This window comes from Exophiala xenobiotica, assembly GCF_000835505.1.
Source record: "Exophiala xenobiotica strain CBS 118157 unplaced genomic scaffold supercont1.6, whole genome shotgun sequence".
NCBI classification, from domain to species: Eukaryota; Fungi; Ascomycota; class Eurotiomycetes; order Chaetothyriales; family Herpotrichiellaceae; genus Exophiala; species Exophiala xenobiotica.
This window is the reverse complement of record NW_013562489.1, coordinates 1,555,044-1,568,604: the sequence shown is the minus strand read 5'-3', so window position 1 is coordinate 1,568,604 and position 13,561 is coordinate 1,555,044. Positions and strand designations below refer to the sequence as shown.

General features: G+C 52.7%; 5 protein-coding genes across 5 annotated transcripts; 4 read left to right on the top strand and 1 right to left on the bottom strand.

The window, feature by feature from the left end:
• The first annotated feature begins 513 nt into the window (after window positions 1-513).
• PV05_09883 (uncharacterized protein) lies at window positions 514-1,578 on the top strand. Its single transcript, XM_013456262.1, has one exon. It carries the CDS (start codon window positions 698-700, stop codon window positions 1,316-1,318), a length of 621 nt encoding a protein of 206 aa, XP_013311716.1. The 5' UTR covers window positions 514-697; the 3' UTR covers window positions 1,319-1,578.
• Window positions 1,579-4,321: 2,743 nt separating this feature from the next.
• Window positions 4,322-5,834, top strand: PV05_09882 (uncharacterized protein). Its single transcript, XM_013456261.1, has one exon. It carries the CDS (start codon window positions 5,137-5,139, stop codon window positions 5,329-5,331), a length of 195 nt encoding a protein of 64 aa, XP_013311715.1. The 5' UTR covers window positions 4,322-5,136; the 3' UTR covers window positions 5,332-5,834.
• Window positions 5,835-7,865: 2,031 nt separating this feature from the next.
• PV05_09881 (uncharacterized protein) lies at window positions 7,866-8,665 on the top strand. Its single transcript, XM_013456260.1, has 2 exons — window positions 7,866-8,146; window positions 8,243-8,665. Exons 1-2 carry the CDS (start codon window positions 8,065-8,067, stop codon window positions 8,590-8,592), a joined length of 432 nt encoding a protein of 143 aa, XP_013311714.1. The 5' UTR covers window positions 7,866-8,064; the 3' UTR covers window positions 8,593-8,665.
• Window positions 8,666-9,291: 626 nt separating this feature from the next.
• PV05_09880 (uncharacterized protein) lies at window positions 9,292-11,054 on the top strand (the record flags this gene model as incomplete). The annotated part of the gene is made up of 6 exons (XM_013456259.1): window positions 9,292-9,327; window positions 9,358-9,607; window positions 9,658-10,267; window positions 10,328-10,461; window positions 10,529-10,816; window positions 10,885-11,054. 6 exons carry the CDS (start codon window positions 9,292-9,294, stop codon window positions 11,052-11,054), a joined length of 1,488 nt encoding a protein of 495 aa, XP_013311713.1.
• A 26-nt stretch (window positions 11,055-11,080) lies between these two features.
• On the bottom strand, window positions 11,081-12,305 carry PV05_09879 (uncharacterized protein; the record flags this gene model as incomplete). The annotated part of the gene is made up of 5 exons (XM_013456258.1): window positions 11,081-11,365; window positions 11,442-11,597; window positions 11,828-11,896; window positions 11,961-12,191; window positions 12,246-12,305. 5 exons carry the CDS (start codon window positions 12,303-12,305, stop codon window positions 11,081-11,083), a joined length of 801 nt encoding a protein of 266 aa, XP_013311712.1.
• Between the last annotated feature and the right edge of the window lie 1,256 nt (window positions 12,306-13,561).

The following is a 13,561-nucleotide window of genomic DNA, read 5'->3' as shown; positions in this document are numbered from 1 at the left end:
CCTAGGCCGTGGCCTGACACGCGATGTTATGGCTCAATGAGGAACGATGCAGCGATATCAGTCGCTACAAGCACCATATTTGCCAGGAGTTAGAAGACAAGGTTGACCGGCAGATATCGAGGAGGGCGTGGTCCAGAAATAGAAACAGTGTCGGTGCTTTCGATAACTCTGCAAATATGGAGTATACGGAGGACACACCCAGTCCGCAGTGCGCAGTACCCAGTAAATTAGTGATGTCGTTGCTGTTCCAGTACTTTGCCGTAGAGGCTTGCGTGGCCTCTCGAGGAGGCTGAGCGTGATAACGGGCGAGGCAGACCAATTAGGACTGCTTTAATACTCCGTTGTGCTCCCAAGACGCATAAACCTGCACTCATCGTTCGAGCCACGTCCTCCGTATGCACAGAGGGCCTTACATGCACGAGCTCGTAACTGTATCTGTATGCTGAGACATATGTCATTTGCCACAAGGCCCGAGGCTGAGGAGGCTGTGACGTGAACACATCACTGAACGTGGCTGATTATTTGCTCAGGCCCCCTTCACACTCCAGCTGATAACATTGCAGATATAAACCTCATTCCAAACATCATTCTTCGTAGTATCTCACCCTTACCATCGTCATCCGGCTCCGTCTCAAGAAATTTTCCGTCACACCCAAAAGCAAATCTCTCGCTTATCGCCTACGAAGCAGTCCTCGACATGCATCTATCGAAGCCCTTGTTCCTGGCCTTTGCGGCAGTCGCCACCGCTCAAGACATCAGTTCGATCGTCAGCTCAGCACTCTCTGTTGCGTCTTCGGCCGTCAGTGAGGGGGCGTCTGTTGCATCTTCGGCCGTCAGCGAGGGGACGTCTGTTGCTGGCAGTGCGGCATCAGCCGCAGGAAGTGCAGCTTCTTCCGCCGTATCGATGGCATCTTCAATCGTTAGCAGCGTACAGCCCAGTGTGTCATCTGTGGTGTCTTCTGCCCTGTCTGAGGCTTCTTCCGTCGCATCATCGGCCGAATCATTGGCTTCGAGCCTTGCCTCCAGCGCCGCGTCTGAGGCTCCATCTGTACGAAGCAGCGTCAGTAGCCGGGTCAGCAGCATCTTGTCCAGTGCCAGTTCTGTTGAGTCCAGCGCCTTGAGTGTTGCCAGTGGCGCTGCCTCTTCCTACCGCAGTTCAGCAACGGGCGCCGCTAGCACCGTCACTTCAGCTGCAGGTTCGGCCGCAACGGCCTCAAGCAGCTCAACTGCGTCGGGAAATGCGGCTACCGGCAGCTATGCGGTCTCAGCCACGGGAATGTTGGGAAGTCTTTTTTTGGCCATCGTGGCATTTTTGTAAGGCAGATCTTGAGGTAATACTCGTGTGTCTGGCCGATTGAAACAAAAGTCAACTTCTACATGACTGTATGTATGTGCGCACGATGTCTTCTTCAGTGGGCACGTCTGTTCATGGACACCGTAGTGTCTGAATGGGTATTCGAGGTAGATATGTGTAATAAGAACAACCTTCGTCGGGCCTCCATCTTCACTTGTCTACGCTGTGTGTAGGATGGAAGTCTCTTCATAACGATGGTCTCCTAGAAATCAAGTCACCATTTGTGTAGTCAACATTCTGATACCGTTGGAAAGTCTCAATGGCTTAATGAGGCGACCCCCAGGACTGTGGACGGATATTTGGCATGTAAGTCCTGTAACAATATGGGCTGTCCAGCATGCTTGAGCGACGACTAGGACGGGAAAGGAATATGCCTGGTCATGTCCGTTCGAGAGGCGCTGCTGCGACGAGAGCTAACCTGACCGCCAGGGGAAGAAACTCGCTCGCATGAATAAAAGAGGGCGTCTGTTCTTTCCCACATTTCTTGAGATCGGCCTGCTGCTCTTGGTAGCTTGTCCGGATAAACGAAGCCTGCCGCAACTCCGCCTCTGAACACGTCGGACGTATCTACACCCAGCGCTCGGGTGAGGCATTCTGGTAAGGGGCGTGTCTGGTAAGGGGCGTGGCCCGATATGACATCAGTCACCATGTGCTAAAGACATAGCATCTTCTTCGTGGAGTTTGGCTCAAACAAATCACCGATTAGTCGTCAACCGGTGAAGTCAGCGTGCAGACCACGGCGCCTCTCGGCCAGAATTGTACAGGCTAGCTGCGGTATCTGGCCGACCGTCCTCTGCCAAACAGTGACCCACCCCCGCCTCATCTCGGTGCAAGGACGGGCCTCAAGCACGAAAACAGGCATGGACCTAGCGCCCCGTGTCGAGGTCCCGGGTCCTATTAGGCTTCTCCAGCGCTTGTAGAAGACGTCATGCTTTCAAGGAAGTCATGTACTGAAATCAGCTTGCATGAATGAGGGCAATGTAGGCTAGCCTCTGGTCGTTTGTCCGTCAGTGTCTTTCCTGCCCAGGTGGAGATCGTGGCATTGCACTGCAGTCGGGCACCATTGTTGTAAATTTGCTGGACAGTGGTGTGATCAAAAAGAAATGCATTGGCCTGATGGCGTACACAAGCCGGGACACCGGAAATCGTTGGAGGTATGCTCGTGCCAGACTCACCGGGCGACTGTGGATTCGTACTAGAAGCAACAGCCCTTGCATAGAGCATTCAGAAGCTGAGAGATGAGCGTGGGTCGCTATAGCACGGAAAAGGTATCAAGCACACTTCGGTGTGCCAAAGCTTTGTGTACGACTCCGTAGTCCGGAACCACCCCTAGTGGCAGAGTGATAGCCTTGCCTGCTCACGACCAGGCAAACCCTTCCGAACTTAGTTCTTAGCACAACACAACCAAGACTTACGTTGGCACAAGGAGAAAAAGGCGGCGGTCGATGCAGAGTGACGCAGAACCAGGTCGGGAAGTTCCCAAGACGGAGACCGGTGATGAAGGCATGACTGAAGGCGTTATCCGTGTGACCGAGTTCGTCGATCATGCATCAACCGAGTCTTCCATGTACTAGTAGTTGTGAAGGTGCATGAGAGGTAGCGTCCCATAGAAGCGGGAGTGTGATCCAAAGTCTCGGCGATCTGCACCATCGTTGGGCAGAAATCGACTCCTTTCATGCTTTAGCATACTGTAGTCTGGGAAATGAGAACAGGGAAAGCAGTCGCCACTATCTTGGTTGGCTCATGCTACTCGTAGCTGTCCAATGCGCCATCCTCACGGCTATACGCGGTCTCGTGGAGTGCCATGGTGCATGTTGAGCTTCACAAACGAGGAGGTCCACGTGATGTAACAACTTGTCGCTAGCAGCGCCTGGCTGAAGTCAACTTCGGTTCTCGCCTCACCTTGAGTCCAACATGGAGGGATCGACGTGGGACAAGATCTTTTGAGATGCGGCTTTCGGCTGCTAAGTTGAAGTTTGCTGCCTTATTGAGGTGCCGAGCGCGACGTAGTGGCGTTTGTGCTGGAGCCCTGGGGCTCTGGCGGCGGAGCTGGCATCCACCGTTGGGCGTCGACGAGGCTTGCTCAACTCGAAAAGTCCAAAGATCGACTACGTGGGATGCTTCTTGTCCTAGATACCGCGCATGTCAAGGGCGGCTGGGCTTGCTTTACTGGAATGTTGGGGCGGCAGGGAACTTTGGCTAACTTCGCTGGAGGAGATGGTAAGAATCACGGCCACGAGAGACGAGAGGTGGCGCAGGCGTGGACCAGCAATGGGGCGTTGGAGTCGTGGCTCAGCAGTCATCCGTGAAACAGGTGTCGCATCGCTCTTGGCCCAGTCCCTTACGGTAAGAGGAGCAGGCTGGCGGTTTCAGAAGAGTTCGCCAACCTCCGGATGATGGGCTGTGGTCATCTGGGCAATCCCCCTGGCGACGCTTCGGCGATACAGAAGGAATGCATCAAATCAGCTTGATGGGCTTTGTCATATCTGGCCTACGACCATTCAAAAAGTATGCTCCGGGAAACAGAGATACGAGGTGGCAAAAGGAATGCTGCATGATTGATTGTCTCTGGTGGGCACTTTGGTTGCTCCATGATGCTCCTCTTGCTGCAGGAACGGCAGCTTTACGATAGGTGAGTGCTTTTGGTACTGTGGCAGACGGGGCCCACGGTCCATGATGGTTCCTCTGTGGGTTTCTGACAGGCTCGAGACAAGCCGGTAGCGCCCTTCGTTCCCTGGGACGCGCCTGGCGACAGGAGCATCCATAACTGTGGTAGGTGAGCTTCGACGCTTCCAATTAGGCTAGCCCTGTGTCTTGACGAGCCCTGAATGGCCCTTGCTCCTTTCCATCCCAAATCCGTTGCCCTTGATTTGCTTGTCGCACGTCATCTCGGCCGCCCCTTTCGGTGTTTACGAAGAATCACTCTCCCAGAGTCTCAGTGTTTGTTCCATTTTGTTCTATTTCCAACTCGCGGCACCGGACGCGGGCAAATCTGACTCAATCCTGCAAAGAAGTCAACAGCTGGCTGCCCAATGGATCCAGGAAATCATTCCACATTCCATTGGCTTCCCTGGCTGGCTGGCTGACTGACAATCCATCAACGTCTGCCGTGTGTTGCCTGAACCCAATTCCACAGCCTGCTGCTAGACTGTGTATTGTTTCGCATCCAACCCACCATCACGGTTCCAGCTCTTCGCCCACCTCGCCTTGTTACGGATACTACCGCTGCTGCCATTCTGCTTTTGGCTACGTGGTGGTACTCCCTTTGTCCTCGTCATCTGAGTCACGAAGAGGGCTTAGTTCAGTTGCCTGATGCTAGCCTCTTCTCTGCCTAATACTCACCATCCTTTGATCAATGCCAGGCTGAGCCTGATTCCTACGCTGTGACTCTTGAGCATTGAGTACTATAAATCGGTCGGGAGTTCCTTTCCATTTTCCATCCCCGTCATCACCACCATCAAGCCAGACCATCGGAAACACTCCCGAACTCATCAACCCCCTTGCAACATTCTCAAAAAACCGCCCCCACCAATCCATCCACCACCACCACTTTTAGAACACTCGCCACAAGTTCCAGCCCTGGACTCCAGAACTACTTATTACATATCTGGGATCGAACAAACCTCACGTTTCTTCCGGCTTACAACGTCATAACGAAGGCTTTTGCTACGGAAATATCTCAAGAGCACATCGGGTTGAACGAGCCAGCCTCGTCACCATCGCGAAACCAATCTACCTCAAACAAAACCAAAATCAATACCACTACCACTACCCCCGACAAGATGCCTCATTACCACAGCACGTCTGGCTCCAGCAGCAGTGGCGAGAGAATCTACCACAACCCACGAAGAGACGGTCGAGATCGCAAAGAGCCTCGACCAGTTCCTAAGCGCGAGGTTGTCGTCATCCACCACCACACAACTACCCGAGACGATCCCGTACGGAGCGCAGGCATGAGCCACAACAGATGGAAGTAAACGAGCCTGGTGCTCGTCCCACTCAAAGACTGTACGACCTTTTCTTTTGTAGCGGAGACATCAAGAATGTGATACCAAGCGAGGGAGTTTTACTTATTGAGTTATCTGGGCATCGACGGAGTTCAGCATGGATACGGTTGAGCATGTGAGGCATCACCACTCTTGAAGGGCATGGGCATGTGCGTACACCCTGCAAAGGGCATTTCTTTTGTCACGATGGATTCAAGGGCTATCATGGGCATGCTGGGACCGTTATGGAGGAATTGGCTACTTTCCCGACCTCTTATTGCCTAATGGCACTGTCACAATATTGAAGAATAGAGAGAACGGGCAGGACGCAAGTCTTTTGTATCAACTATTGCTATGAGCTAGCCTAGGTACTTGTAGTTAACTATTTCAGGCCATCATGATACTGTAAGTATCTTTTTGGCTAGTGATTATCGATTGTTGGATATCGGCAACGTATCGATAAATGGTGGACATGCCTGGAATGGACAATCCAGTTCCTTACTAAGCTTACCGATACTGGTATCTACTGCTTTTGTTGTTGCACTGTGTAAGCGTCTCACGTAGTGTTCCTCGCCTGCTTGTCTACTTGTTCATCCAGCGTCCACAGCAACCGGGCAAGGAATTCTATGAGAACCCTCCTTCCCCCGATCAGCTGTTTGCAAGCATGCATTCGTCGCTAAGATCGTCATGCAGAGCGCCCAATGGTGGACCGCATCTTGGTGTGATCGGCACAGCCTTGGGTCCCAATCAGCAAGTGACGGGTGAGGCGGCGGCTTAGATTAGGCGGTGCAGGGCAGTGGAGTTGCTTGTTGATGGATGGTTGCACCCGCTTCACGTTTTGACTGCCGCGTGCCCAAAGCCCCTGCAATCTTTCTTTCCTTCTTTCTCCACCATCGAGGAACTTAGGAAGAGGAAGCTCGAACTTGGCGGAACTTTTGCTTCCACCACCCTTTTTGTTCTGTCACCTCTGTTCAGCTGAATTACTGTGGTGGCTGTGGTAGACCATGATGGACACTCGGGCTTTAACTCACCTCCGTACAGTCATCATTCAATCTCGACGAACCTGGGGACGAGCATTGCCGCGAATCTGCCAGCACGGTACTATTATCAAACGGCGCACGATTGATTCTGTGCTGTGCTTTGTTGTGCCGTGCCTGAACCGTGTGACCATATCCACCAGCAAGCGCTGTGCAGTAGCCCTTAATCGTCGTTTGTCAGTTGCCTTATACCATCCACCGAGACTCCGGCTCCGTTGCCAATACGAAGCTTCCAGCTGGCATACAGTACATATCGTGGGAGTATTGCATTGACTGCACTGCACGCCACACTAACCAACAAGCACCCGTCCGATTCGCCCTGTCGTTCGTGGCATCGCAACTGTTCGTCATATGTCATCACGCGCAGCCTCTCTCACCAAGTACCATGCATGAAGCCTTCTCCGACTGGAGGGACGTGTTCGTGTCTTTCCAAGTCGAAGTTCCTTGCATTGACAGCTGGACGCATGGTCCACATCGGAGGGTTTTCTGCAGCCCTCGTTTCCACTTCAAACGCTATATCCATCCGTTTCTCCGCAGGGCCCAAATGCAAGATCTACATGACCCGGCGTCGCATGACGGCTGTCGTGGCAAGATCGTCTCCGCCCGTGTCTGTGAGGTACTTATCGTGCGGCTGAGTCCTCACAGCGTGTTGGCTGGAGACGTGGACGTGCAGTGGCCATGCCCGCAAGAGGCCGGTCTGCTGCCATGACCTAGTAATGCTGCCAGAGTACCTACCCAAGTCCCAAACAAGAAAATCGCATACAGAGCGCACCGTCGTTCCTCAGTACTAACGTGGCATTCACAATCGCGCAAAAACACCCCTGGAATTGATTGGCTTCTTGCAGTGCAAGATATTGGTCGACCTGCAGAACACCGAAAGCAAGTAGGCGAGTCAAGCATCTGTTCGTTGCAGCGGAAACAGTCGCACGAAATACATCGGCGAGGTCCGTTGCTTTTACAGCCGCTTGAAGACTTTGAGATGCTGGTACTACTACGTAGTTAGTAGTACTCATGATCTCAACTCAAGCATATGCTGGGAGAGATCCGGAACAGCCGTACGGGAATCTCCATGCTAGCCTGTCCACTAGCCTTCCAGCAGACTTCTGACGTCCCTAAGCAACAAGTAACACCAGATCCTAGTCAGCTCGTCAGCTACGTACAGTATCTACACCACGATATCAGCGAAAGCAGGCTGTTTTGATAGTATTCGATGGCACAGAACAACTACACACACCCTTTCTTAACCCATTACCTCTCTTTCTCCCCCAACTCAAACATTCCCAGGCCGCCCAGTCATTGACGATGCTTGCATTTTGGCCCCAGCAAGCAAAATCTGACATTGGCGAAGCTCAACTCCCCGCCGCCGCCGGCGAATCCTTATGCAGCCAGCCGGTTGTTGTCCCCTATCAAAACTCGTCGTACACAACTGGACTCCGGACGCCTTGTTTCACCGCTTCCTTTGTATTTTCTTCACATGGGCGAGGTGAGGTGTAGAACTCTTATTTAAGTGAGGCATTTCAGCTCCCTTTTCCTTCCCTCGCACTTTCTTTACTCAACTCCTCTTCCAGAGTGCTGCCAGCGAATTGTCATCCTCAGCTCTATTCAAACCAAACGTCAAGCCTATCAGTCTTTGAGAGAGCAACGCAGATTTCAGCCAGAGGAAAGTCGATACAACAGTACGATTACAATGGTTCCAGCTGCCATTCTCTGCGGCAGAGACCCGTCCCATGCAGCACATTTGATCGAGTATCTCTCATCGAAAATACAAGGTATGGACTACTCCCGGTGCGAAACAAAAAAGACGACGGGACTTTGCGCCCTTAATACACTTGAAGATGCCCTTTCCGGCTAACGAAAAGTCTCAGTTGTCCATGTGTGTGCGAATACCGAGGCGGCACTCTCTGAGATCCCAGCTCTCCTCAAAGGGGACAAGATCACGCCCTCGTCGGGCTTAGGCAGCAACGCCACGGGCGATGTCCGTACCGATATTTCGCTGATCATCATCGGTGCCTTCGCCCCGCCAGACGTCCAAGAAATACAGAGTGCTGCCCAGGGTGTCAGGCCGATACCTATTTTCCTCGCCGATACGAGCAAGAAGTCGCCTGGTCAGCAAGGTCCTCCCACCATTGAGATGATCCTGCAGCGCATCCTGGAGACTATCAACGCTGCGGAGCAAGGCGAAGGAAACTGGGCTCCCGGTGTCTACAAATTCTGAACGTTGCCATCGAATCCTGATTTGTTGCTGCCGGTAGAAACCACAGTAGAGAAAGTCATTGATTAACCACTGAGACGATCGAGCTCGCTTCCTCTCGCACGGGACATTAGACAGATCGTTGATGGACCACAAGTAGTACGCACGCTTTTAGTGGTCGTTTTCTTATCGTAAGGACGTTCGTGACTACGTTTTCCGCAACCGCCGGTCTCTTCTGTGGGAGTCACTGCTTGCTGGCATCTCGAATCTGCCCCCCAATTGACCCTCGGGAGATAGCCGAGGCGCTAACCTACGGGCTGCTCCGTCGCCTAAAGCAGAAGATCATCCGGGCGGCCAATTAGTTAACTTATTAGCCATGCTTAGCTCTATCAACTCCATCAGCTCCTCCTTCGCGGCCTGTGAACCCCTCTCAGAGATCTGGTGCAACTCCAGCTGTCATCTGCCATCGATCCCACAAATCGAGTGACGCGATGTGACGGGGTTGGGGACTCCAGAGACAACAGCAAGCCACATGGAGTCTCGCGCGGAAGGCAACTTCTCCTCAAGGTGCTTTTCTTCTTCATCTCTCAACGACCATACTACTACCCTGATGTCAGTGTATGTCGGTTGTTCGTGAAGCATGATGTGCACATACGTCGTGCTTGCAATATTCTCCGTTTTGCTTTTTCGATTCGTTGGCGATCGATTTCAAAGCCATACACAATGTCGAGTGAGTTGGCAAGGCACGATGACTTTCAAGTAGATCTTTTCTTACCGACGATGTCTTAGAAGGAGGAGCAGCAGCTGGCGCAACGTCACGGCTGCCTACCACCACCCAGACTTCAGAATCAACGGCCACTCGGCATCGACCGCCTTGAACAGATCTTCAGGGCCAACACGGAATCACGACTGATGGAGCTTTTTCTCCTCCACTTTCGACAGACTGGAAATACCTTGGACCAAGTTTTCCTGGGCACCCAAGCCTTTGGAACCATCGATCCCGCCAACTTGGAAGCGATCCTGAGCACCAATTTCAAAGGTACCCTGCAGCCCTGCTTTCGTCCACAACAACGGCTGAAATGTGTTCAGATTACAGCATGGGACTAAGAAGGGCGATTACATTCCCAATGTTCGGCGATGGCATCTTTACTCAAGAGGGGCCAGCGTGGAAGCATTCCCGAGAATTGCTCAGACCGCAGTTTGCGCACAAGCAGTATGACAATCTGGGAGTGTTTGGCGACGCCATCGAGGATCTCTTGACCGCGATTCCGTCCATTGGAGGAGTCGTCGACCTTCAGCCTTTGTTCTTCCGGCTCACTCTAGACACCACCACTGCGTTCCTATTCGGAGAATCTGTGCGAAGTCTGAGAGCACCAAAGTCGGCTGGGGAGCAAACTTTTGCCGACGCCTTCAACATCGCGCAAGAATATGTGGCAAAGAGATTTCGGCTCTTGGATTTCTACTGGCTCATAGGCGGTCCCAAATTCCAACGAGCATGCGCCGATGTTCACAAGTTCGCCGATTGGATCATCAAACAAAACTTGGCGCAGGAAAAATGTGGCACCACTGGTGAAGAGAGACACACGTTTCTGAAGACAGTATCAGAGATCATCCCAGATCGAAATGCTCTCAGAAGCCAGATCATCAACATTTTGGTCGCTGGCCGTGATACCACGGCATGCCTGCTTTCTTGGACCTTGTAAGACACCCTCAGACACCACATCTTGCACATCATCCAACCGCTGACACTTGTTCCCAGCTTCTTACTAGTTCGCTATCCACGTGCCCTCGACAAGCTGCGCGTGGAGATCAAGGATGCGTGTGAGGGGAAAGAAGAGCTCACCAGAAATGATCTCAGAGAAATGAAATATCTGCAGAATGTCCTGAAGGAGAGTGAGTGACTCTCTTGCCACGCCCCATGGTCAAGCGACTCTAGTCTGGATCTGCTAATCGTCCGCAGCACTTCGTCTGTACCCCTCCGTGCCAGTCAACACCCGCACCGCAACGAGAACCACCATACTACCTACCGGCGGTGGCTCGGATCGCAAATCTCCTGTGCTCATCCCCAAGGGCGCGGCTGTTGCATATTGCGTTTATGCTTTGCATCGCAGACCAGATCTTTACGGAATGGACGCCGAGGGCTTTCGTCCCGAAAGATGGGACGAGGACATGCCTCTAAATCGCAATTCTACGGATGCTAAATGGGGTTATCTGCCCTTCAATGGCGGACCAAGGATCTGCCTGGGAAGTAAGTGCTTCTTCCTGATTGACTGAGATCTTTTGGACAATGGTCGCAGAGCTGACACGTTTGGTAAGTGGATTTTGCCCTCACCGAAGCGGCATACACCATTGTTCGCCTGATGCAACGCTTCCCGGTCATTAGACTGCCTTCCACCGAGCGGGTGGAGGTGACAGGCGTCGAAAAGCAAACAATGACACTGGTCATGTCCATCACTGAAGGCTGCAAGGTTGAAATGCACTCTTGACATTTCTGAACCAGATTACAAGCTTCTCAATGCGATTTCTCTCCAGCATCCACAAACGGACGCGGATCGGTTGTTTGGAAGAGCTCTGCAGCTTCACCTGCACGCACTGAACTCAGTGTTGCGTCGTTGTTCAGCCATCTTTGGGCGATAATTGCCCCAGCATCCTCAGAATAACGCATCAATGCGGCAACTACGACTTTGTATCCAGGCGAAGTCCGGGACTCGAATCTGCACATGTGTCGATGATCATAAGCAAGACCACAACGCTCCGTACCGTCGAGGATGGGCGCCGCCGAAGACTCAGTGACAATCTGCATACAGTCAGCCACGAGGACTATCCCATGCGGCAGTCTAAAACTGGCCAAAAGCACAGTTGAATACACTCACATAATCTGTCGTCGCACCTAGATTGGTCTTCTCCTGCTCCCAGAAGAAGAAGATGCGAAATCTCTTCATCAGCGGAGCAAACATGTCGGTGATGTCCTTCAAGACTTGCGACCCTGGTTTGAGGGCATCGAGAAGTTCACCCGGTGGTGTCGCAGACTTTGGACGGTATCACAGCATCCATCAATGGCCGTGAATAAGAGGCCAGTTTCACCTTGTCGCTGCCATCACGTGGCGTCCCAAAAAACAATATTCCGCAGGGAGACACAAAGATAGAGTGCATGGTTTCGATGGATCGAGCCGTACGGCTATGTGAGAGGACTATTCGCCTGAACAACAAATGGCCATTAGTATGCGGGTGAGGCAAGGAAAATGCCTGCCTAACTTACTCTTTTGACGATGATCCCTCCAAGCGAATGGCAGATAAAGATGAGGGGCCTCCGAGCAGCTTTGTCCAACTGTACAACGAGTGGTCAATGTCAGACTGCCCCCCAATATCTCCTGGTCAGAGATGGACCTCACCTGGCGATCGGCAACCAGTTCGGCGACAAGTGTATGGGCATGTTCGAGGATGCGATCGTCAGAAGCCTTGCCCAGAACCGACAGCACGTCCGCGTTGTAGCCGTAAGTCAGAACCCTCGACTGCTTCAGATGTGCCGGTAGCATGTCTGGCTCCTTCATCCAGCACTTTCCGGACTTTGTGGTCCATGTGCGCAGCGGATGGCCATTGAGACCATGAACCGCAACTATACTCTTGCATGGTTAGTAAGGGAGGCATTACCCCATGGGTGCTCTTCGGAGGGAAACAGACTCAACGACAGGATCTTCCCCACGGTAGAGCTCAATGAGACCGGTAGGTTCAGACATGTTGCATACAAGCGAGATGCCTGTCAGGACAATTTCAAAAAGCAGAGCCGGAGTCTGGAGCAGGGGACACTCCCCCCAAAAGTGTATCTGCGAAGACACACAGTTCAACCAAGCAAAGGCCGGATATAATAAGGTAGAAAGGCAGCCAGATCTTCGTAGGAGATGCACATGGCGGTCTGGCATTCTCATAGCCGACATGCAGATGGTGGAGCACGACTGTTCGCCCTTGGATCGTTCTCATTGCTCCGATCCATGCGTGTCTTTTGTCGAAGGCGCTGGGAAGCGTCTGCAGTCCGCCTTATTAGCACCCGGGGCAGGTCTGAGTAGGTGGTCGCTTCTCTACTGCAGCAGGAGCCAGTAGGAGCCTTGTGGTGTGCAGGGCTCAAAGAAGCGGTGACACCTGATATAACAACCCCGACTGTGCGCGCCCTGATGTTTGTCGCCTGGATGTTGACGGTTAAGGGTAAGAAGTCAGAAAGTAGCAACCAAGTCCAGTCCTGCAACCGACGGAAAACAAATCCCCGTGGATGCCGGCGCAGTATGATTGCGGTCCTCCTGGCGCGTCGTGTGGATGGTTGTTCTGGACTCCTTCGATGTGGACCAAGTAGAGGCCGGATCGGAATTGGTAGACAAGACACACTCTCATATGTGGTGCTGATCGCGAAACCCTCCCGTAGCACCCCCCAGAGAGAGCCTCCACGGTCTATGGACGGGGATCCGGTGAACGAATTTACCACATCTGCAATTGTTGTTGAACCTAACACCAACAAAACAAAATCTGATAATCCGTACCTATTAGCTAGTTCGTTGCTCGTTTCAGGATTTTCGGTGCCACAGGGCCGGACCACCACCTACCATCAGCCCAACTCACCGAGCGCCTCGCTGACCTGGACTGAACTTATGCCTCCTGGGGCAGCTCAACGCCATGGGGAGGTTCAGAATGACATGCCCATAACCGTGACCATCTCCGCCGGCACCGACGACGCGCTTTGACGACGCAACACCGTCCCGTAACCCTGCCCGTCGATCATCGACACGTGCCCCGTTATGCCGAGGAAATCGACCCATGAACGCGGCTTCCCAACCACCAAATGCTGATCAAAACACGAACGAAAAGACCCCTGGCTGGGCCGCCATCGAGGGATAATGACTACGTATCTTCAAAACGCCCACCACAGCTTTCACCGCCCGCAAAAGGTCAAGGAAGGAGTATAGTAGGGAGGAGGGAGGACAAAGAAGAAGTTCAGCGGCCAAAG